Source organism: Phyllopteryx taeniolatus, chromosome 20 (genome assembly GCF_024500385.1).
Source record: "Phyllopteryx taeniolatus isolate TA_2022b chromosome 20, UOR_Ptae_1.2, whole genome shotgun sequence".
In the NCBI taxonomy this organism is placed as follows: domain Eukaryota; kingdom Metazoa; phylum Chordata; class Actinopteri; order Syngnathiformes; family Syngnathidae; genus Phyllopteryx; species Phyllopteryx taeniolatus.
Window position 1 is genome coordinate 1880663 of NC_084521.1, and position 24062 is coordinate 1904724.

A 24062-nucleotide genomic window follows, 5' to 3' on the forward strand; every position below is an offset into this window, starting at 1 on the left:
ATAAAGTTAAATATGATATTAAAGTCAAAGTTTAATGAGGGAAGAAAGTCATATTTAATTTCAAAAATACAATTTTATTCTAGGAATATTATATTACGACTTTTATTCCCCCCCCATAAAAAAAAAAAAAAAAAGACTGCGTCCACATCACTTTAAAGTGCCTTTTGTTAATTAAAACTCATGTAGCGATGTCAGATTCATGTCACATGTCCAAACATCAGCACTTTTTAATTGGGCCAAAACGAAAGTAAGGAAGAGTAATAGGTAATAGGTTTATCATGTTCATGTATCATGTTTTATCGGCCACCAGTCCCTAATATATATATATATATATATATATATATATATATATATATATATATATATATCTCAACCAGTTCAGGGTGTACCCCGCCTCCTGCCCGATGACAGCTGGGATAGGCTCCAGCACGCCCGCGACCCTAGTGAGGAGAAGCGGCTCAGAAAATGGATGGATGTGTGTGTGTATATATATATTGAGATTTAAAATTCTATTTAGAGATTTTAGGACAGCTGGGATGTGGTCCAGGGCAAATGTTCTGATTCCGAGCTGTGAAAGTTGAATGCATCTCAGCCTTCACTCTCAGTATTGAGAGTCTCTCCACAGCGGCTCGTCGTTTGGGAGACAAACGCCGGCCCCCTCGCTTGTCTTGTCACTTAAGTGGGGCATCAGCCGGCTGAAGCGCTTTGAACGCGCCGACACGATTCCGCGAGACTCCTTGAGGGACGCCAAATACAAGAGATGATCTCTGCGAGATGTCAGAACAAAAACGGGAATTTGACGAGCGTTGAAAGTCGGCGCCGCTGACGTGCATTGGCGTCGGGAGGAACATGAGCTTGCTGTGAACGTGGCGTCAGTTAAAAGCGCTTACACGGGACTTAAGCCGCGGCGAAGCAAGGGAAAAAGAATCGTGGTGGTTTTAGCAGAACTACTGTATGTCTTGTCAATGTGATATTAAAACGGGAGGGTAAAAAAAGAAGAGCGAAAAATGGCGTCCGAAGTGTGCGAGGGTGTGCTGATGACTTGAAGGTCAAAGAATGTTGTTGACATATTCATCAAACAGTTTTGTGTCAGCGAAGAAGATAAGTCACGCCGGCACGTGCTGACCTTTATGTTAAAATCCTGTCGGGGGGAAACAAATAAAAAATAAAAGGCTCTCCGTGTTCGGGATGAAATTTGATCATGGTTTGCTCGTAAACCCTGTTAAATGTTACTTTTACCGCATCAATTTTCAATTACTGTATTATTATTATGGTATTGTGTTTTTTGGCTTTTCCCCCAAAAAAAGCAAAGCCTCGAAGAAGACGAAGGAAAGAACTGCAACAGCAAACGAGATGATGACATCACACCTACTGTACTGTACTGCCGATTTCAATTTTTACTGATGACATTTCAGACTGGGAATTGTTACCGTTAAAAATTTTTCTTTTTTTCTTTTTTTTATTTAATGTTTTCGTGGGAGTTTTTCTTCCAAACAAACGGAGAACGTAGATGAAAAGTTGGACGCGACCGCAAAGACGCCAGCTACAAAACTTAACGATGCAATGGAGCACTGCGACCGGAGCTCAGACGATGCAGATGCCGTAACATTTCGGCCAGTTAGCATTAATTTCAAATTGCAATCATTGCTACAGCCATATTTAGCAACTATTTGTTGATTTTTTTTTTTTTTTTCAGCTTCTCACAAACAAACGGAAAAGAAACAATAAGTGGGAGAAGGCAGTCAAGGGGACAGCGTTATGTGACAATTTCATCTAATAAACTATGATTACATTTTGGAGGTTAGCATTAGCCTTTCAGATTTAAATGGTCATTACTTCAGTATTTAGCATCACTAGTAGTTGTTCTTCAGCTTCCCCTAAACAAACAGAGATCCATTGTGTTTTTACAGATGAGCTGATAACATTTCAGGTGTTTATCACTATATTACCATTTAAAAATTGAATTGCGTTCAAAATGTCCTGAGCGTCCCTGAGGATAGTAGTATTTCCGCCTTCTATAGCATTTCAGACGGTTAGTGTCACTACCATATTGAGGGTTCCTAAGAGTCGTCGTAGAAGAAAGAAAACAGAAGAGGACGATTGTTGGAAAAGTGGACGCGACTCCAATGGCGAGACGACAACTCAAATGTCCGGGTGCTGCAAAACGTGGCGGAATGTAGACAAGATGACAGCGATATCTTTTCATTTTTACGTTCTTTGATAACATTTCAGATGGTTATCAGCCTTTGAAATTTTAATTATTGTTGTAACCGTATTTAGCATTTCTTGAGAGGTGTCATTGTCTGCTTCTCACAAGCGAACGGACAAAAAAAGAAGACCGAGACGTCACTCAGGATGATTTAAAAAAAAATTTTTTTGCGATGCGCAGAAAGTACGAGGTGGTAATTTTCATTCCATTTCATCTCTCCGCACTTTTGTCCATGACTTAATTTTTTTTCCACGTGGTCAATCCTGTGACATAAGTACAGTACTGCTTTTTGATATATTTTTTTTAAATCTGAGATGAAACCCCTCCAATCAGCGTCTGTGCAGGGACGCTATGGCATTCCGGAACGCGTGAGGGCAAAAGCTTGTGAAGTCTGGCGGTCACGGCCGACCTCTCTGATCTTCCTATCTGCCCGCCGCAGCCGCGTCCTTCGGGGTCACCTTGTCGGGATAAGCTGCCGTTTCCGTGCTCGACATTCCGGAGCGTTCCGCCCGTGCCGTGTGTTTGCTCCCGTGCCGGCTCGTACAGGCCGAAGCGAAGCCCGCCTTTTTTCCAACAGTGGAGAGATTCTACAACAGTACGCATTAGAGCATAGGTGTCACACTCAAGGCCCGGGGGCCAGATGCGGCCCACCACATCATTTTATGTGGCCCGCGAAAGCAAATCATGCTTCGTCAACTTCTGTGATTTTTGCTCAAATCTGTACCCAAATTCCAAATTGTCATAATAATAAACAATAATGTTGAGATATTGCATTTTTCTGTTACCAAACCCTTCTTTTTTCTTCTTAAACAATACATGACCAAACTATTATCCTTGTCTTCTGTTTTCAAAACTAGTTATCCCTCAATTTGTTGCGTAATGGTAATAATATGTTTTGGTGATGATTAAACATTTACATGGTTTCACTGTTCTAATGGCCCTCTGAGGGAAATCATTACTACAATGCGGCCCGAGACAAAAGAGTTTGACACCCCTGCATTAGAGAAACCTAAAATATTTGCCAGTCAGTGTTCGCAAAGAAAGTTACGCTCGGTTACTATGAAACCTTTTGTTCCATTTTTGACTCGGTGTTGCATAAATACTCATTTTGGATATACACACACTATTGTGTGAAAGTTTGGGGTCAACCAGACAATTTCATGTTTTCCATGAAAACACACCATTGAACACTATACTGCACTATATAAACTACCATTATTTTTTTAATAAAATATATATATTTTATTTGTACACTCCTGGTCAAAAGTTGTCGAACTTAAATTAACTAAAAAGCTAAAACTAAAATTGAAAGTCAAGCAGCTCAAGTCCGAACAATAGCCTGAAATAGTACAAAGTGGTTAACTGCCAGAGGTTAAAAAAAAAAATTGTATTACAGAAACTTGACACATGGAAGTGTTCTCAAAGTTTAAGTGTACATTTCTAAGTGACCCCAACCTTAGGAACGATCGTAACAAACAACTCTTTAACTTTAGTTGGACACTTGGTGTACCTTACGTTGAGACGCTAGCTGTTAGCAGCTTATCAACTGTTAATTTCCATCACTGCCAATTGTGATTCGGACCTTTCTCTGCATCATCTTGTAAGGTTTACCACCTTGCTTTCTCCGGCAACAAGCGTACAAGGAGCTCGGCTTGCCTCTTGGACCTCAAATGGAATCTTCCGGTTCACGCTGTCAAGCCGGCCAGCTAGCATACAGGAAGAGCACAAAAATCCGTTAGTTAGTTTCTACCCAAAACATAAATAAAAGATCATCAGCGGGTTCACTACGTAATGTAGCTCTGTGTCATTTTTAACTGCTTACGAATTCTTTTTAGCATAAATGGGGACAAGCTCTTCTTGTTGTGATTGATCGGCACATGAACGAAGCGCCGCTTCAGGCATTTTTCCATATGGTCCGACAGCTTCCAAGGGGCGGCGCGCTGATGGCTAATTATCCTCGCCGGAACCCTGAGGAACTCTTAAGAATAAACAACACTGATGAGTTTTCTGATAGGAAGGAATTGTGCGCAAAAGATTGGCTCTCAGAGGTGCGAGTTGATTGTCAGCTGGCCCGCATAATGTCGGCTTGTTAATTACACCTCCAGGCAAGCGAGGGAGCGAAGGCCCTCGGGAGAGATACCGTGTCGGGGAAAAAATGTCCTCCACTTGAAGATGGGCTCTCAAGCGCGGGGTTTGATCGACATTGGCGGCCCTTGGCGGACTGACAGACTTCCTTTTCCAAGGGTTCGGTCCCGATAGCAGACGGTTGCGCTTCCCAGAAGGTGTCAAGTGCGGACTTTTTTTTTTTTTTTTTTTTCTTCTCCCCTCATCTCCCCTAAAGTCAGAATTAAAGTTTGTCCAAAACTCGGGGGAAGTTTGAAAGCCAGTAGCTTTAGCTATCTGTCATCCGCGGGAAGCGCTAATGAGACTTCTTCCCGGAAGTTGAATCCAATGAACAGCATTGGTGTTTTGTGTAAACACGTTGCTACGTTAAGGTGTCTCCTGTGCTTGTATTAATTGTTGTTAGGGTCTTCTAATTGCGTCGTTTCTTTGTCGTTGTTGTTCTTAGGCCAAATAAGCCAACATTTGGAGAGATTGCCCACATGCAAAAACTCACCAAATTTGTCAGGCGTGTTCATCTTGGTAAAACCTAACAGTTGGTCGTCGTCGTAGGCAGAGCCTCAAAAATTCTTTTTGCTAGCGCCCACCACCTGGAATTGTTTTAGAATTCAGCCCCCGAAGCCACTTTCACAAAGAAGCATAACATTTGGTCGACACTAAATTGCAAAGCATTTCCATTTTTGTCATTGCGTGTAGAAAGAGGATGAAAGCAAACATTGACGACTCACCCTGAAACACAAAACGAACAACTCTGCTCATGAACGTTTGGAAAATTCAGCCCCCAAAGCCGGTTTCACTTAGCAGCATGAAATTTGGGTGGCAAATCTGCCATGAGTAGACCCACAAAAAAAGTCTCAAAGCCATGCCAGAAAAGTCATGGGAAGTCTTCTATTTTGGTTTGATGTGGCCATTTTGGGGTCATTTGGCCATTTCTACGGTGCTCCAAATTCAAACTTCAAGACATTTTATCTGATTGCTACCAACTTTGAACCACGTGCACTATCGAGATGGCTGAGACTAAATTGCAAATAATGTTTCATTGTTGCGTGTGGGTTGAGCATGACAGCAAAGATTGATGACACAGCATAAAACTCAGCTCATGAATGTTTTGAAAACTCAGCCCCCAAAGCTGTTTTCAGTTTGCAGCATGAAATTTGGAAGGAGTGTTTATTATTAGCAGACCCAAAAAAGTGTGAAAAAGGCAAAAGACACAGGAAGTTTGAAGTATGCATTTTGGGGTCATTTTAGCCATTTTTCAGGCATCCTTCAAACTTGACTGCAAAATATGATGGCTCGGCATAAACCAAGAAACCAGGTCAGACCAAATGTCTCAGAATTCACAAAGGTCTTAAGAGGTTCAGAAGTGGCTTTCCCAATTGGCATAAATCTTTCTAAATGCAAAAGAATCTCAAATATTTTTTGAAGAACCAGAAATCAAAAAATTCCTGACGGCTCACAAAGTTCCATGTTAACTTCATCCGCTCAACCAAAATCTATGTAAAAAAAAAAAAAAAGTTTTTTAAATAATAATAAAAAAAATATAGTTTTTTTGTTTTACTTATACTATATTTACTCCAAAAGTACATGCGTTCTTCTTTAACAAATCCTTTACCCTTCCAACCAACTTCAGCTCGATTTGGCCTTGTTGTTTTCTGTGTAATCTAACCGTTAAAAATCACTGGCGGAGTTTAAACAGTCAAAGTTCTAGAATAAAGCGTTTGTGAGCACACAGCACTTCCTGGCTGAAAGCAATGAGCTGAACTCGCTCCATTTGCTGGCGTCGTAATGAGAAAAGTGCCAAAATGGAAACGTCGGCAGCTTAGCTTAGCGCTGAATAAAGTGTCCAATTTCAGGCCGGCTACGTTCCTTCTTTGCGTGGAGCCCCGCGGGCGCTTGTTGAGTTGGAGGAGTGCGCGCCTCATCAGTGAACAAAAGTGACAGCGTAATGCCTTTTGCTCATTTCCCATTTCTGCTTTTGGCAAAGCCGTTATTAGACATGAACCTGTGAATTTAGACGAGTCCGCCAGCGGTTTGCCAGGACTAATACTTCATCAGTCCTATTTGGGAGCGTAACGAGCCGTCAATTGCGCATTAATCGTGTTTATTTGCCTCACTACAGTCCAAATATTAACGTTAAAATGATATGCTAAAGATGCTAACTGGGAGAGCGCTAGCGAAAATGATGACACCTGACACATAATTCAATGATTTGCAGTGGGCTTTTCAAAACGACACACTACTTACACTATAAATTACAATTCAGTTATTAATATATCAGTCATGTAAATTTGATGTAATATAATTTGAATTAAAAAAAATATTTTTGTACAATACAGTATGTGAAGTACAAATAGATTATACATTATTTCAAGATTTTTCAAAAACAATGTTCACAAAAAATTCTAACTATATATTAATTCTAAGTTATCTAAATAAAACAATATATTTTCTCATTATCATGAGCTCGTTAAATCTGAATTGTATATTTTCATAAATTCTGAATTCATGATACATACATAAAGATATATATTACCTAGATTTAAACTGAAAAAAAAAATCTAATATAATTATAGTATAACTTTAAAAAAAAAAAGTGTGTAATGATGAGAAGAGGATGAAACGCAAGATTCTAATTTTATAACAAATGACTAAATATCAAAAGTTAACAACAAATAATATGCTGAACATTACAGTGGCACAATTTAGAGAATTTACTGGACATTCTATAATGCAAAAATGAATGTGGTCCATCATGACTATGAACAAAATTTTGCCAAGGACGGATGGAATCTGCATAAACCTGAATATGTTTAATTTTCATGCACACGCTCAGCTATTTATTATGAATGTGCTTATTTTTCAAGGATGGCCCAAGGTAATGATAATGCAGATTAAAGGATTTCAAAGATGAGGAGGCTAACATTTGAAACAAATCGTGATTCTACGGCTCTAATTTACAATTGTTCCAATAATTTGACTTTTAAACCCCCCCGCAGTACAAAATTGTTTTAAGAGTTCAATCTATTTCATCTGAAACGGCTCGTCTGAGTGTCATCAAAACTTCGACGAGCCGCCATAACTCGTATTGGGAGAAAATGAGAGGGCGTTCCGGCCTGTAGTCGGGAGTGTTAATCAGTAATCGCTTCAATTTCACACATCTGCGCTGGCATCAGGTTCTTTCCCGGCGACGTCGGTGGCTTGTGGAGTTGCGCTCGCGGCGGGCACGTGCTGTTAAATCCAATTTTGCATCGGTGTCGCTGTCAGCGGCTCCAAATGTGATGCCAAAAGTGGCCAGGTGAATGACGCCCCATAAAACAATGCGCTTTATTATGTTTGTTGGTTCAGGGAGGTTTTAACACCACAAATGTGTTTCCACTGTTACACTTTGTCATTTTGTTGGTTGCTCCTTCCACAGAGCCACAGTTGCTATGTATTTTTCAGCCGTTTATTGAACGCAGGGAGATGTGTAAATCACAAACGCAATAAACAAACTCATACAGGACCTGCTGTCAGCCACAGCCCACGCTCAGATACTCACACGCAGACTGGCCAATGTCACACGTCACCCTACCAGGCCCCTTTCGCTAACACACAGACACGACAACACATCGCAAAGGGCCAAGATCCACAACTGAAGCCCTCTACTAAAAATGTGTAATTGCCTAATGAGGCCACAAGATGGCGATAATTAATATTTCTAGCTCAGGTTCATGGTACATTATATTAATGGTTTATTTCATTTTGTACGTGTGACATTTAATGTTAAAAGAAATGGCGTTCACGGTTAGTTAAAACATTGCCTGTAAATAAATGTTTGATTATGGCAACAGATTGGATTCTGGAGCAAATGAAAAATCGAAGTTGCACCAGGGTCGCGAAACGGAATGGGGTACAGCTTCATCGCAAGACACCCTCAGCTCCAGCTTTGCCGCCTCCCACTGTGACACGTAAATATGAGTGTAATTAGGTTGGAAGAAGTGTTAAGAAAGGAAGACTGTGAGCAGAAGGCGACCCTGACCAATATTATCCGTCTTATTCTCCGTAATCGCATGCACGTTCTGTTCCTGCGAGGCAGCTCAGCCGCTTTCTTATTGGATTTAAAAATAGGACCAATGCTCCCTTGGGCTCGTTCTCCCGCTGCGTGTGCGCGTGTGTGTGTGTGTGTTTCAATGAATCCAGCGGGCAGCCGACTGGATGCGTCTTTAGTTGGTATGACAATCATGACTGGCACACAACGAACTCTGTTTTTGGCTACTTAGCTGAAAAGCGAACAAAAAAATCTGACAATTGACTTTCAGCATTCTGTTGTGATGCTAATTTTGTTATGTTGCAACATTTGCTCGCTTTCTTTGAAGTAGTATTGCCGATAAGCGAGAATGTAAAAAATTCTTTGCAGCTTAGTTTCGGTGTAATGCGCTCAAAAGTCAAATTGATAAATACAAATGTTTTATTTATAGGTGGAAGTTTTTACCCCTGTCTTTTCAATGCCTTCTATAGCAGTAGTGGTGTAGACGTCTTAGGATATTTCCATGTAAATGCACTTCACGTGTACCTCGCCATTTCGCATGGGTTCACAATGGTGAGCGCTAATCCTCGACCGGTCTCGCAAATGGGCTATGGTAAAAGCAAAGTTACACAATACAAGCCAACACAAATAACGACTTTACAGTAGGAGCTATTACAATGTTGGGTACATGTATTCATTTTGCATTGTGCATAATCTGATTTAAAAACAACTGCAAAAAAAAAAAAAGTGGTCTTGAGTCAGAAAAACATTTATTTATCCACTACAGTTTTCTAAAATTGGGACAGTGAGGAAACATTAGCTTGATTTGGAGTTATTGTCCCCAAAAGTGGGGGAATATATGTTAGCATGAACTAAGGTGAACCCATGACAGAAGTTAGATTACGCCGACCTGTTGCGTAACTCTACTGAAACACAGTAGTTTACACAGTGAGCTTGTTTTAGGGCAATACCTCCACTCATTGTTTTGATTAGCCTCACGCTTCCAAGAATCGGCGTGGACCTCGTGGAATTGTTTTGTGTCCCGACCGTGTAGAAAATTGTCTTGAGTAAAGAAAGCAGATCGCTTACCCACAAGATGTCGGCCTCAATTCTTGTGTTGGCCATTGGTTTAGCCATGACGGTACACTAGTGCTTTTCTTTCCAAAAAAAAACCAAAAAAAAGAGAGAGAGGGCATAACTACACTAAGTGTGCTGTTGTCAGACCAGATCACAGTCACAATCTGTGTTGTTAATTGGTGTTAAAGAGTGCACTCGGCCCCGTAAATCTCGTGGCTCAGTGGAAATTGTTTACTTATGTCAATCCGAAAGCAGAGTGCGACGACGATGATGTTTGACAACCCGTCTGTCTCGACGACTCCGGCGCGCATAAATTGAACGCTGTCAACACTTTTGTTCGTAGCCAAACAATCGCTCGCTGCAAATTTTCGAACGTTCCCGACAATGTTTTCATCCTCTCCCAGGGGACGAGTAACGCTAATTGTTGTGATTGACTCGCCGGAGCGAGGACATTTTTGATTTTATGGACTCCCTCCACTCGCGGGATTAAGCGGGAATGAACAATGAGGCTGGACAATGGCGCTGGGCAGACGCTTGAACCCGCTCCAGTATAAACCGCTTCAGTGCCATCACTCGCTGCTGCCAGTGTTGACTGCCCCTCGGCTATTTCACACATTGAGCCAGTCCTTTTCACTTTACTGCATTGACTGGATGCCCCCTGGCAGCTGCATTCACTTACAGTTATTGGACAGTCTCAATTAGATGTGGGAACGATAACAATTAACATACCAGTTTTTGGCTGAGCGCCACCGGACTGTCGGGTTCTGCAGCTAGTTTTTAGGAATGGGCCGACTGTCGGCCATTAGTATTGCTGCGATTCCAATTGTTTCCGGGTATGAAGCGAGATCCAGCCGGCCACCGCAAAACTGTACCACTACAGTTGGCTAAAAAGTGAAGCATGGAGAGTTCCTGTTGCAGAAGCACTCGAGTGCAGTCAATGAAGGGGGCGGTTATATTGTCAATAGTCTCGCAAACATCCACAATATTTTTCGCCTGTTTCCTCTCTGTATTATTCAAATGCGGCGAAAGCGGTCAGGGCATTCCACTTCTTCTTTGTAGCTCACAATATAAATAAAGAAATAATAATTACACAGTTACAGCAGTATATGTGCCTCAAAATGTTGTTTCCCAATTACAATACCAGAAGTGGCAGTTTTTCTGTTGGAGCGAGTTGGTTTCGTGCGCAAGGGTAATTCGCCTGGTGTGCGGCTGTGAATCGCCGACTGCATTTTTTTTCATGATTATCCAGTTGAGTCGCGGTCGGCCACGTCGCTCGGTGCGCGGCGGGCCAAAGGTTTTAGAATCTTTTTTCTCTTTTTCTTTTTCAACAAAGTAACACCGGTCGGCTACACTCTCGACGCTGCTGTCTTTGTTCTTCTTCCAGGAAATGATTTAGTCGTTCTTTGTTTGGTTGACAAATTGACGTCACGCCACAAATAGTTCCAAAAACCTTTCAAAAAATGCGCTAGCTAAGGAACTAGCTTCATGTTCTTGTTTGGAGACCCCTGATGTTCCGCTTTTCGACGGATTGATTTATTAGATGTTAAAAAAAAAGAAATGTAAATCAATCAAAACAATTTGAATCAACGAGTAGAGTAAGTGAAGTTGTACTGTAGACTGCAACATGAGCATCTCGCATTGTCAAGGGGCTAATGTGTTACTTTAAGTAATATCTCTGGAGCATTCCGAACCTTTGTGTTTTTGATGCAGCGGTCCCTGCGAAATTGCTCTTGGGTGAAATCAAACTGAAAATGTCTGGAAGATGAGACTTGATGAGCGACAGAAACAAGAAGCTATTTATTGCGCTGGCTTCCCTCCAGGCCTTCCATTATGTTGTGAGTGCACACCACAACAAGGACACTCTTATAACAACGCAAACATCGCTTTTTCTCCATTACCGACAACCTCAGCGGGCTAATTGTTGATTCGTCATTGGGGAAGAAAAAGCGACTCAGAGGAGGATTTATTTCTCAAGTGAGATATGGCTGAACATCTTATTGCAGGGATTACCTGGAAAATGTAACATTGTGTTTATCTGATGGATGACAAAGGAGGTACGAGGATGTGTGAAGAGGTTAAGCGCTTGTTGAAAAAGGTTGTAAGTCTCAGGTTTGAACAAACTTTTAGCTGACGCAAAAGTTTGTCCAAGTGTCTTTTATTTAAGAAAAATGTTTATATCATGACAGAACTGCAATATTTAGCCCTAAAGTGTCTCTTTTCTTTTCTCTCGCTCTCTTTTTTTTTTTTTTTTTTTTTTTTTTAAACAAGTCTAGTACAAGTCTATTCACATGACCCACCTAACAGGAACATCCATTTTCTTCACGCGGGCCTCTGTTACAAAAAGATTCTCCAAAAAAATAAAAAAAATTGTATGACTGCGAGATAAATAGATAAATACACAAGCAAATCAATCAGCCAATAAATAAATAGAGGGATAAATAACATTCAAAACATCTTTGGCCTGACGGGCGCCACAGAAGTGACGTCGTCGGTCGTTTTGCTCGCGTCTAAAAACATCGGACGTGTGGCGTGAAATCTTCTATTGAGGCACTTTTAGGGATGTTAACGGAAATGACATCATCTCCACGGATACTCGTAGACAACATTCCAATTGAATGAGTGATTCGATCATGTCACTGTATGCTCTCATTTTTTTTTTTTTTTTTCTCTCACACTTCAATCATGAAAACAACGTAAAAGACAGAACCGGAAAAAAGATGGAAAGGTGTACAGCGGGCATTTTAGGACATACCCGACTCGTGTTTCAGAGTCGGGTATGAAATAGGACGTCGAAAAGAATCAGGAATGTACCTGTCAAGTTTATTGAATTACAGCGTCAGGTATCAGACGTCAGCTTAAAAGTCAGGAAAAAGGTTATTTCATGTGGAATTGCACCACTGAGTTGAGGCAAAAGGGTTTCAGGAAAACATCTGTCAAGACGATGGAATTACGCAATAGGACGATAGGACGTCACAAAGAAACAGAAACTGCACAGAGGATAACTCAACTATGCTGCCACGCTGTCACTATTTAGTGGAATACTGCCCTGCGGCCCAATTTCCAAAGGGAGGGGATGGTACTCTGCTTCACTATGTCACAGCACATGTTGGTATTTTTAGTTCAGCAAACTGTTTTGCGCGCACAGGGATGGATGACGATTTTTACAGATGCCGAAAGCAAGAATAGAGTTTAACATGTCTCATGATACCCGGTAGGGAAAAAGGCCAATTGGGCCCAATTTGGACATTTTCACTTAGGTGTACTCACTTTTGTTGCAAGCAGTTTAGTGCGTGTTGACTGGACAGTAAATTGACATTGTTATAGAAGCTATACACTTACTACTTAACATAGTGGCAAACTGTCATTTCTTCAGTGCTGTCCCATGAAAAAACATCGACAAAAAATGTGAGGGGTGTGCTCACTATTGTAAGATACTTTTTAGACTCGACTCAAACTGTTGGGCGTAATGTCCGATGGTGAATTTCCATAAACGTGACGACCGTTTTCCTGACACCTTCATGACTTCTACGCTGACGTCCAATACCGGACGCTCTCATCGAATAAGGTTGACAGATATGTTCCTGAGACATTTCCAATCTGACACCTGACCCTGACAGCCAAGGATGTCCTAAAATGTCCACCGTAAAGGTGACTTCGCCAAACAAAACAAGGTTACATGTTTGTTTGTGGAGTGGCCGAGTAGCCTCGTTGCTCCGTGTTCGTAGAGTCCGAGCGAGCTTCCGATTGCTCCCCGAATATTCCCGCCAGTGTCTTAAAGCGAGGCCCCCACTCGTTGAGGTAATCGTAGTCCTCCTCCGCGTCCACGGCCAGCGACTCGATGGAGCTGAGCGACTCGGCCACCGAGCCGTTGCCCTCGTAGGCGAAGGTAGCCAGCGAGTCGTACGGCGGCGCAGAGTTGTCGCTGTCGTGGTCCTTCAGCCGCTGGTCGATGAACGCCCGGATGTCGGCGCTGTCCTTGGAGGCGGGCGCCCTGGGACCCCGTTTTATCTCGGGTTTGACGTCCCGGCGGAACAGGTTGTCCTTGACCACTTTGGGGTTGCGCAGCGTTCCCATGTCGAAGGCGTGCGTGTCCTCCTCGCCGCCGCCTTCGTCGTCGTAGTGGATCACGTTGTCCCGGATGTCCTCCTTGGACGACATCAGCGTCTCCTTCTTCTTCTGCCGCTTCAAGCCCACGTAGAGGACCACGATGACTTGTGGGGACAAAACGGAAAATAAGGTTACACCTACAGTACAAGACTTGCCCCGTATCATCTTATTTTGTAGAACAGTGAATCTCTACATATTTGCGGTTTGGCATTAGTGAATTCGCTTCTTCGCAGACTTAAAAAACATTGCTTTGGCGCAATCTGGTGGCTTCTCGGTGCCAAGCACCGATGCTAAACTGAAGGGACAAGCTTTATTTTGCCAGGCCATAGCTTTGTCAAATGGGGGGGGGGGGAAGCTTTGCTGCCTGCCATCGTGTGGCATTTTATAATTACAACCCTTTTCGTGTGGGCGGCAATTGCTTGCAGAGTTTCGCTATCGCCCACAAATAGCAGGGATTCCCTGTATATGGTATTTTAGGGTATTTGATAAGTTGTTAGGATACAGTAATACCCTGCTATTCACGGTAGGGCTTGGTCCCTATCCCCGCAAGGAGTGGGGGGGGAAAAGTATATATTGCCTATATTAACAATTTAAACCATAACTACACCACAATACAGAAATCAACAGTGACAGGCTACAGTTGAAGACTGTAGAAATTTGAAGACCACGTGCATGTAGCACGTGATGCGGCCCCACGTTGTAGCTACGCATCATGCATCAAGCACCGTGAACGACTTGAACTTTGTTGACTTTTGCAGAAAAGCTCAAACCAGTTGTTATAAAAAAAATACAAAAAATAAAAAATAGCTCCCGGTGATGTCGTTCCTCCCTTTTGACTTTCACGCACGCTCAGCCTCGCTTGAACCTGCACGTGCGCACATTTGACCCGCACGCCTATGCTCACTAGGAATTGTACTTCTCTGGCTGCCTCAAGCGGTTGAAAAAGAAAACATATAAATAACATTGTGCACTGTGGGCCACTACCCAGCATTCATTTGGAGGTTAAACACGCAAGCGTTCCGAGGTTGTGCACGTTTACAATGTATTGTGTTTCAAATGTTGGGAATTTACTGGTAAAAATGTATGTATAAGCAGACATGATAAAACTGCAGATGCAAGCCCAATAAAAAAATAAAATAAGAAATAAATAAATGGAGAAAATAAAGCTCTAAGTAGGTCTTGCGCCGAGCTCGCTTGCTTTCTTCTCTCTTCCCCGATGTGTAGTGTGTCAGCGTCCCCTAGTGGATCCTGTGCAGAACGCAACAACAAGGCATCACTCATTTATAAGCCAACCTGGCTTGCAGCTTTAGCAGCTGCTCCACTATGCAAATGAGAGGACGCAGATCTCCTTAATGTAGCTCATCACTCGACCTCGCCGGTCATCCCTACTAATCCTGCTCCGGAATCCAAGTGTGGACGTGTTCTCCGTGGGAATGCTCGCTTCCCTGTTGCCACGTGACGGCTCCGGCCTTGGCGTTGAATACATACGTGATGACTAGCAAATAGCCGACACCCCATAGAAGTCAGCGTCTTTAAACTAAAATGGCTGACGATCCCTGCATTTCGCAGCATAGGTTCTGCATTGATTTGCGTGCAACCTGTCCTGATGAACATCCGTGTCGGATTTTGCTTCAATCGGACGCTCGAGTAGTGAGCACTGTTTTGTTTTGTTTTGTTAAAGCCTGGAGTGTTTTATGGCGAGTCATCAAACTTTGGCTCTGTCCAAACTTTGCGCCTGCCCACAATAATGAAAATCCCCCCAAATCTCAGAATTTACTGTCACCCATCTATTTAGTATATGTGGTTCAAATTTAGTGATGATAAGAAAACAAAACAACTCTGGGTAAAGTTTATTTTTAAGGGACTCGTGGAAATGGCAGAAGTCACCCTGAAATGGCCGCTTCGAACCGAAATGGCAGACTTCCTGTGCATTTTTGGGCATGGCCTCCTGAGACTTTTTGTGAGTCGCCTTTTGATTGACATGCCTACCAATTTGTATCTTGCTCAGTGAAACTGGCTTTGGGGGCTGAATTGAACAATTTAAAGGAAGCCTGGAAATGGCCAAATTGACACAAAAGTAGCTGCTTAAAACCAAAATGGAAGACTTCCTGTGCATTTTTGGCCATGGCTTCTCAAGACTTTTTTTGTGAGTCCACTCATGATTGACATGCCAACTAAATTCTAAGTGAAACTGGCTCCGGGGACTGAATTTGTACAATTTCAATGGCGAAATGAACCCTAAAATGGTCCATTCAAACCAAAATGGCTGACGTTCTGTCTTTTTTTTTTTTTTTTTTGCTGCTCTACTTTTTGTGATACACACGCCTACCCGATTTCATGTTGCTTAGTTGAGGGCAAAATTTTGTTTTGTTTAAATTGGGCCGCGCACTATGATAGCATGATGCACAGTGTCCATCGCTTTGGAAAGTAAAAGTCCAGTTTGAAGAGTTGTCCTTGAATCCCACTAACGCATTAACTTCTACAACGCACTGGCCATCCAACGTTCACGCTTGGCAAAACGACGCCATAAAGCTCGCCATTATCGCCCCCCACCCTCATATGCAAAACGAGTTTGGACATTAACTGCTAGGGATTAAGGAGCCGCCGCCATGACCTTGTTGGAAATGCGTGCAGGGAACTTTGGTTCCGGGTCATGTAGTTCAGCACCCTAACCCTCCTCCTTCTTCCAGTCAGAATTAACTCATAAATGAGCACGTTCATCTACTTTGTGTCCTCTAATTAAGTCAACACGCTTCCAAATGACCAGACGTGCACCAAGCAGTGAAAACACTTAAGAGCTCTTTGGGAAATGATGTGGATTCCCTCCTCTGGTGGCTTGTTGTGGGTATTGACAGCAGGTTGCTATAGCAACCTGCTGTCTTGGAAAGACAGGGATAGATCATGCACGCACGCACTTGGACGCTGTCCATCAGAAGATTGTGACCGTAAATCTTTTCTTACCTGACAAAACAACAACAACAAAATTTGAAGACGTTTGATTGACATCATTATCAGCTGTTTGAGTCCAAATTGAGCCATGAGATGGCATGTAATGGCAGTCGGACATAATGATTACACATTTGTTGTTGTCCCCCCCTCCCCCCCATTTAATGTATTTTTTTAATAATAATAATTAAAAAATGAGTATAAATAAACTACATAGCTATACGGAGTGACTACCAGGCAGGAGTGGGAGTAAGTCTCAAGTCTAAGTACCTAGTCCCTGCTAAATTTTAAGCAAGTCATTACTTAACAAGTCAAAGGTCAAGTCATACAATCCTGCTCAGTCACAAAATACACAGTGTACTACCACTATCCGCGGGGTATCGGGACCCAGCCCTGCGGAAATCATAGAGTATTTGATGTCCCACTTAAAAACATTTAGAATTGCCTGTAGATGTCATAAGATGGCAGCAAAGCACTACTTTGGTCAAAATAGAGTTCCTCAACTTACTTCAACTTAGTTCCTTAGCCCCACGATGCCACAAGATGGCAGTGAAGCAATATCTTTGGCCTGAGCACAAAAGCAGTCAATAGGTGAGTTTTTCAGCGAATAACGGAAGATAGTTTCCCCCAAAAAAACTGAGAAACTGCAGGAATTCATTATATTCGCACCCTCGCCACTTTGCACTCAGTATCTGTGCTCGTATTAGTTTGTGTCGATACACACTGTAACGACTGAGGCGCAACTGTGACGTCACGCGTGCAGAATCAAGCAGCTTTTGAATAGCTGTCCACGAACGTGTAAGACGGCGTACCGAGCAGGATGACGATGCACAGGAGGATGGCGACGAGCGCGCCCGTGCTCAGGCCCACGGGCAGGAAGATGGCCTCGGCGCTGCACGTCAGCAGCGAGCCGTCGGCCGCGCAGCCGCACACGCGGATGGTCAGCGTTCCCGTGCTGCTCTTGGACGGGTAGCCGTTGTCCTCGATCACAACGGGCAGGTGGTAGATCTCCTGCGAGCGCCGCCGGAAGCCGCCGCGCTTGGTCACGATGCCGGCCGTGTTGTCTAGACGGGAGGAGAAAGGTGGAACAGACGATACATTATTGAACATTGTTGAAATATTTCAAGAAGTGAAATCACGACAAAACGTCATCGATACGAAATGTCAGAGTAATACCAATTAATCAAAAACTGATGAATTGATTGAGTTGACAAAATGTTGCTGCGAATTGCAAATTTATAATTGCCTATATTAGTTTAAACCATATAAATACCATAAACTACGATCACAAAACACTGTAATATGGTCTCAAACTCATTTTACAGCATTACTGTTACAGATAAATGGCTTTGAGATGATTGAGCTTTGTAATAGCCACTCAGCAGAGTGAAAACATACACATGCGGTAAAGACTGTGTAACTTTTGATCATTTAAAATCATTATACACATTATTTGCTGTGCAACCACACAACACACAACTGCGTAATGTTTTGTGCTTCCTTGTTCCTCTTCCGTGGGGTTTATTGGTGCTTGGCAAAATAACTTAAAGGTGCATTATTAGGGATCTCACTTGTGTTCTAGGCAGGACACGCCCCGCTGCAGCATGATTGGCTCCAGCATCGCGGGAAGGGCAGGCTACGCAGATGTAACGAGATGACCATTCTACACATTTCTTGACATTTGCACAAAATAAAAACAATCAAGTTTGTTATGGTTAGGGTTAGGGTGGGCTACAATGGGTTAGGGCTGGGGTGCGTTACGATTCGTGGGATTCCTAATTACGCACCCCCAACTGATATTTTCCATCTGCGGCAATGAAACCAATGTGACTTTTTTGCTGGCGCCATCTAGCAGTGGGGGTCTGAAGCGCACTTGTATTGCAGATTTTTGCTTGCATCTCAAGACAAAAAAAATCTAGCAAGCGACAGCTCAGATCAAGACACTTGTATCTCAGGGCACCACTGTACTTCCTGGACACCAATTACTACTTTCCTATTAGAAAGGGTATCTGTGGCATGTTATGGTATTGCAGAAAGAGCACAAAAGTAGGAGCAGGTGAGTCCGTGAATAGCAACCTGCAACTAGGTGAGAGTTCAGTGTACTACAATGAGTCATATTGTGGGCTGTAAATGTAAAAGTTGTGAGTCAGCTTTTGAGCTTAATGCGGCAGACACACACACAAAAAAAAAAAACAGGCGATGACAGGCAACGAAGAAAATTAAGAAGGGGCGACGACGTGTGAAGGCGATGGAGGTCGACGTGGCGCGTAACACCGCGCGAAGGCGTCAGATCGGAGCGGCCCGCTTCCGCCGGACCGCCTGACCCGCTGTCATGGCTGCTTTGTTCCTCGCAACAAGGCCGCCGCTTCCTCTTGACAGGAGGTCGGGCGTTTTAGCACACCTCGCAGCATTCTCTCTTCTCGCGCTGTGTGCCTCACAATGAACCTGCCGGTGGCACCGCTGATGTTTACTTCCTGTCCCTGCCCATCACGTCTCCACCGGCACAATGTGCTTGCAGGGCCGCTAAAGGGAAGAAGGGGCGGAGAGGGGGGGGCGGGGTCTAAAAGGTAAAAGTGGCCCGAGCATTCAGACCTCATCCCGGCACGTCCCACTTTTCCACTTCAAAGACATCGGCCATTCACGCCCTCGACGGCGTCCGACGGCGCACCTTTGAGATATTTTTAACGTTGAACCGTTTGACATCACTGCGGGGGCATTAGCGGTTGCTATCGCTACAAAAAGAAGGGAATCTTTGTGAGAAAGAGGCTGAGGAGAGCTATTCAGAGAAAATCCGCAGAATGATGACTCTGTGTTGTAGCTTTTGTATACCATATAATACTTTGTTGAATGAAGTGAGGCCTCTACGCGGTGTTTCCAAGTAGTAGTTGGGTAGATGCAAAAAAACAAAGGTTCAAGTTTTAGACATGGTACCGTGACCAGTCTGGGGAACCTCACTCCATTCACTTTACTATGTGTTGTAGCTAAAGTACATACACTCTTGGCATATTTATTTTGAACTTTTTGGGTAATTGAGTTCAAAATGGCCCTGTATTTGGATCTCTTCCTTATTCTCATCCCGGTTTTGATTTGTATGGATGTACGCTTAATTCTCAGCTGGTTGCTCTTGTATTTGTTAGTTTTGCTTTGAATGACGCGTGACCATCGGAGGCCATGTTGAGCTTTATTCATCTATTCTTTCTTTTATTGATTCACTTACTTCCAAAGTCTCTGACAGTGAAGTTCTTGTTCCTTAATTCGTCTTTTGTTGCTTTGAAGGAGAACTGTTGTCCGGCGTTGGGCAGATCTTGATCCTTGGCACTGAACAGTTGAATCACCTGTTGGCATGACAACCAAACACATTCAACTATTTGTGCTGTGCCAGGCGCAGAATTGAGTTGTTTCAAAGTAGACCCAGCTCAAGTAGAATCAGCCGAAATTTGGAGGCTACCATCGATCACTCGCCGCACTGCTGCACCGCAACCGTGAATTGGATCGTAAAATAATGTTTGCTCTGTGTGGTTGTGTCATAAACTCTTAGACACAGTCGCCGATTCAGCCGCCTTGCTTTGACCCAATAAAATATTAGAAACGACTCTCAGTATAATGCAGTACACTCAGGATGACTCAATCAGCGTTTGAAGGGAATTTGAGCGTCAAGAGCAGCGTTTGGTCCAGTTTTGTTCTATGACAACCACACCCAATGGCAAGAATATTTATTAATTTTGCAACTTAGCATTTCCAATCTGTCTAGCACAGGGGGTGCTTGGCTTACGAAAGAGTTCTGTATCTGGGGCTGAATTTTGAAAGATGTCCTCCGTCAATTTTTGTCAGGATGAGCTGCCTTTTTCCAGTATGCGAATTGCCTCAAAATGACTATTGACTATTTTTATTTGGCCAAATCTAAGACTAATGATCAATCCATTTCAAGACCAACTTTGAACCACATTAACATATTAAATCAATACCTATCAGATAAGTTCAATCAAAAAATTATTTTTGTAAAGGCAGGTAAAGTTGATTGTAGTAAATCTAAAAGAACAAAACATTTACAATCAATGTTGTAGGTCAGGGGATGTTTGTGCGCAATGATTGAGGCTGCATTCGGACATGATGACTGTGTTGTGATCGTATTTGATTAAACAAGTCGATACGTCCTCGCACTTTAGTTGAACGTCTGATTCGTCTGCCCCGCTGAGCTGTGCGGCGTCAATAATATCCTCAGAGCTTCGAGTGGCAATCATCTCTCAATTACAAAGTTGCGGCATAACTTCTTTCGGACGTCATCGAGAATCCCAGGAGCCAGTCTCCCGGCCGTGAAATGCGTCACGTCTCTCGATGGCCGCACCCAACCTCGTGGATATGCGGCGATGTGATCGAGTGCCGAACGATGCCCGCCGCGTGGAGATGCTAGCTAATGACCTAATTTACAGGCGTGGGTGCTTTACAGTCCTTATTTACTAGCACGTTCAGATGGGGGCCACCTTAAATACATCATGCGCAAAGTACCGCTGGATGCGCACGTGGTGTGACTTTCAATTTCCATGAAATATTCCATCCTTGTCAGATTAAAAACTTTACTTCGGATGACTGAGGAGCTGTGTGGACAAAAGTAATAGGAGAGAAAACTACTACGCCAAGGATGCCTTTAAGGACCTTGTTACGACAAACTTGGACGCAAGCAATTACCCAAACATGTCTTGGTAAAATGAACAATTAAGATTCATGGACGTACAATTAAACACTGATTATTTCATTAATTAAGAGCTTAAGAGTTTTTTTTTTAGTACTTAGGCCAAGGCTCTGTTGAATTTAATTTCAAAATATTGCTTTGGCATCATCTTGTGGTATCTTGATGTCAAGGAACTATGTCGACGTAAGGAAAGGCGCTTCATTTCGTCAGGCCATAGCCTTGTCTAATAGAAAAGTAGTGCTTTGCCATGATCTTGTGGCACCTATAGGCAGTTCTAAACGTTTTTTTGTGGGTGCAGGGGGAGGGGTGTCAATTACTTGCAGATTTTAATGCATAATTGACCATTGCCCACTCCAAAAATGTGTTTATTCTTGCCTACATTATCAGTTTCAATCATAAATATACCATAAACTATGATCCCTAAACACTTTTGAATATCATTTTAAACTCATCTTACAACATAAGCCTTAAAACAAATAGCTAACTAAAGATTTGATGTTGAACAAAGGCACTTTTTTTAATAGACACTTGGCAAAGAGAAGACTGTAGGAAAATCAGAGGTCAAGACCCACCTGTCCCACTTTGGCGTTTTCGCACACAAAGCTCTCGTAGGGACTGGCGAGCTCAGGCGGGAACTCGTTGATGTCCAACACGTGGACCGAGACGGCCACGCGGCTGGTCAGAACCGGACTGTCTGGATTGGGGAAACACAATCAAAAAAATAAAAAACAAATAAGATGTGAGAGGAGGACGTGAACGCAGCAAGAGAGAGTGACACTGACATCATGTGGAGATTCTTTGGAAATGCAGCGGACAAGAGGTTCAGTCCAGTCAGCATCCCAACCAATGTCACATTAAGGGCACCCAAATGCAGCATTTTTATGATATTGTTCATGAATGAATGTGGGCCGAAATAAAGCCGTCTTTATATTGTCGCTTGATGAAATATTTTCGCTCCCGTTCTTTGAAGCCAACATACTCGCCGGCCGTATTAACGCATGCGTACTGTGCCCCATTTTGACCTGTGACAGCAAAAACAAAACAAAAAATCCATATCTCTTCTTTTCATCCTTTCTTAGGGTCACCCAAATCACGGAAAAGTGAAAATGTTTAAAAATGTCACTGTTTTGTACAAGATCTACAAAGTCTGTGTAGACGGAGACTGATCCGAACTTTACATTCAAAAATTGTGGTAGTTGTGGGAATCATGACATAAATGTGTGTACTTTTGATGGGACAGTGTTAATAGTCGTCAAGCGGGAGCTTGAAATAGTCCTGAGAACTGTCTGTGTTTTCCGCCACATTTGCAAAGGTTCCCTCAGAAAAATACACCTGTTGGTCTATGAAAGGTCACAGAGGAATCTCGAATCAGTAAAAGAGGCATAGGAATAATCATAGTTACTACAAATAAGGAACAGAAGTCATACAGAGGGTGCTTTGACAGGCACGAGATCTGCAGCAGCAAAAGCTGACCATGACCAAAGATGACCACTGCAATTGGCTAATGTCTGAAAAGAGGCGGGTCTTGGGGTTACCGCGCAAATCTGCAGGTTTCACACAACTCTTGGAAACGTTGAACAATGGCAAAAAGGACTATTGGTGCTTGCTTTCTCCCCAATAAACCTCGCGTGCCAGAGGACGATCTCGATGGCGAAATCCTAATGAGTCCCAGGGACGTGCACAAGTTGATCCCTTTAGGTCTTTTGCCTCGAGCCTGCAAGTTATTCATATATTTTTCAAAGATACTGTATGTATAGTAGGTCATTATTTGACATAGACATTTATTGTGAAGATTTTCTTGGCCCAAAACATACTACGTGTGCATGTAAAATGTACAGCAGTGGACTAGCGGTCGGAAGGTCTGCCTCATTGCGTTAATGGAAGCGGGAGAGCCCCCAGGAGATTTTGACAGTGTTCAATCAGCGTGGAGGGGGGGAAATGTTCTTTTTTTTATAGAAAGGTAAACTTTATGGATTTGATGTGGGAATAGGCTTTTCTCCGCTTGCTGAGGTGAAGATAGGGAGGCGGATGGACAGAGGTTGGGGATCTGGCCGAGTCGTCTCAGGGGGGATTTGAGATGCAAGACCCCGGGCTCGGTTAGTAACCCGCCTATGACCTCTGTGCGAAAAGCAATCTTCCCGAGCGAGGCGCGACTCGAGATTTGCTGGGAAAGTGCCGAGGTGCCTGATACTTTGTAGACCTTCAAATCTGCTTTCACCACTAAAATCTGTTTCAAAAAAAAAAAAAGGTTTTATGACTACAGTACAACCTTGTAATCCTGAGTGTACCATACAGACCACGAGGTGGCGCAATTGTACCACAATCTCTGAGTGTCCTCCTGAGCCTCATAACACATTCTCGAGTTGTTTTTATGAATCAGAATTCCTGAGAGGCCAGTGAACCATTTCCATGGGTTATCACTTCATTTTAAATTCAACTTTCTTTAATACAGTATTTCTCAAACATTTTCTGGTGCACGTTAGTCACTGTAAATATTAAAAACTACAAGAAAATATTGACTGGGAGCCACGGCAATCGAAATATGCACAAATAATGGACCTGTTAAGGACATACCTATCAATATGTAGCCATAAATCATGTCGGTAAATATATTTGTGGGGCTATTGGTTTGGCTCAGAGTTCGGAGGCATGTTCTCCCACATTCCAAAAGCATAAATTTAGATTGGGGTAGATTCCAGTCACCCGAAAGACGAATGAGGATAAGCGATATCGAAAACGGATGGAGTCCACGGCTTAGCATTTATTAGACCTCCTGTGCCAGAACTGAGACCATCCAGAAACGGGAAGTGCTTCAATGCGGACTTTTTCACTGAAGTGTGGAAACCCATCACAAATAACCACCACACATTTTCACTCTATTTCCGTGATAAAGCGTGAATTTGTTT

General features: G+C 42.9%; 1 protein-coding gene across 3 annotated transcripts in view; it reads right to left on the reverse strand.

Annotated features, from left to right (window-relative positions):
- Positions 1 to 24062, reverse strand: part of LOC133470382 (cadherin-12-like) — a 132879-nt gene that overhangs the window by 10980 nt on the left and 97837 nt on the right. For 2 of the 3 annotated variants that reach the window (XR_009785967.1, XR_009785968.1), the window contains 4 exons: positions 21729 to 21850; positions 19684 to 19801; positions 17279 to 17530; positions 9426 to 13624 (listed from right to left, as the gene is read on the reverse strand). Coding sequence is in view for 1 of the 3 variants with exons in the window: in XM_061758733.1 (XP_061614717.1) it covers positions 13086 to 13624; positions 17279 to 17530; positions 19684 to 19801; positions 21729 to 21850 (1031 nt within the window). In the remaining 2 variants the exon portion in view is untranslated. Of the gene's footprint in view, positions 1 to 7778; positions 13625 to 17278; positions 17531 to 19683; positions 19802 to 21728; positions 21851 to 24062 lie in introns of those variants that run through there. The other variant, XM_061758733.1, reaches the window with a different exon arrangement.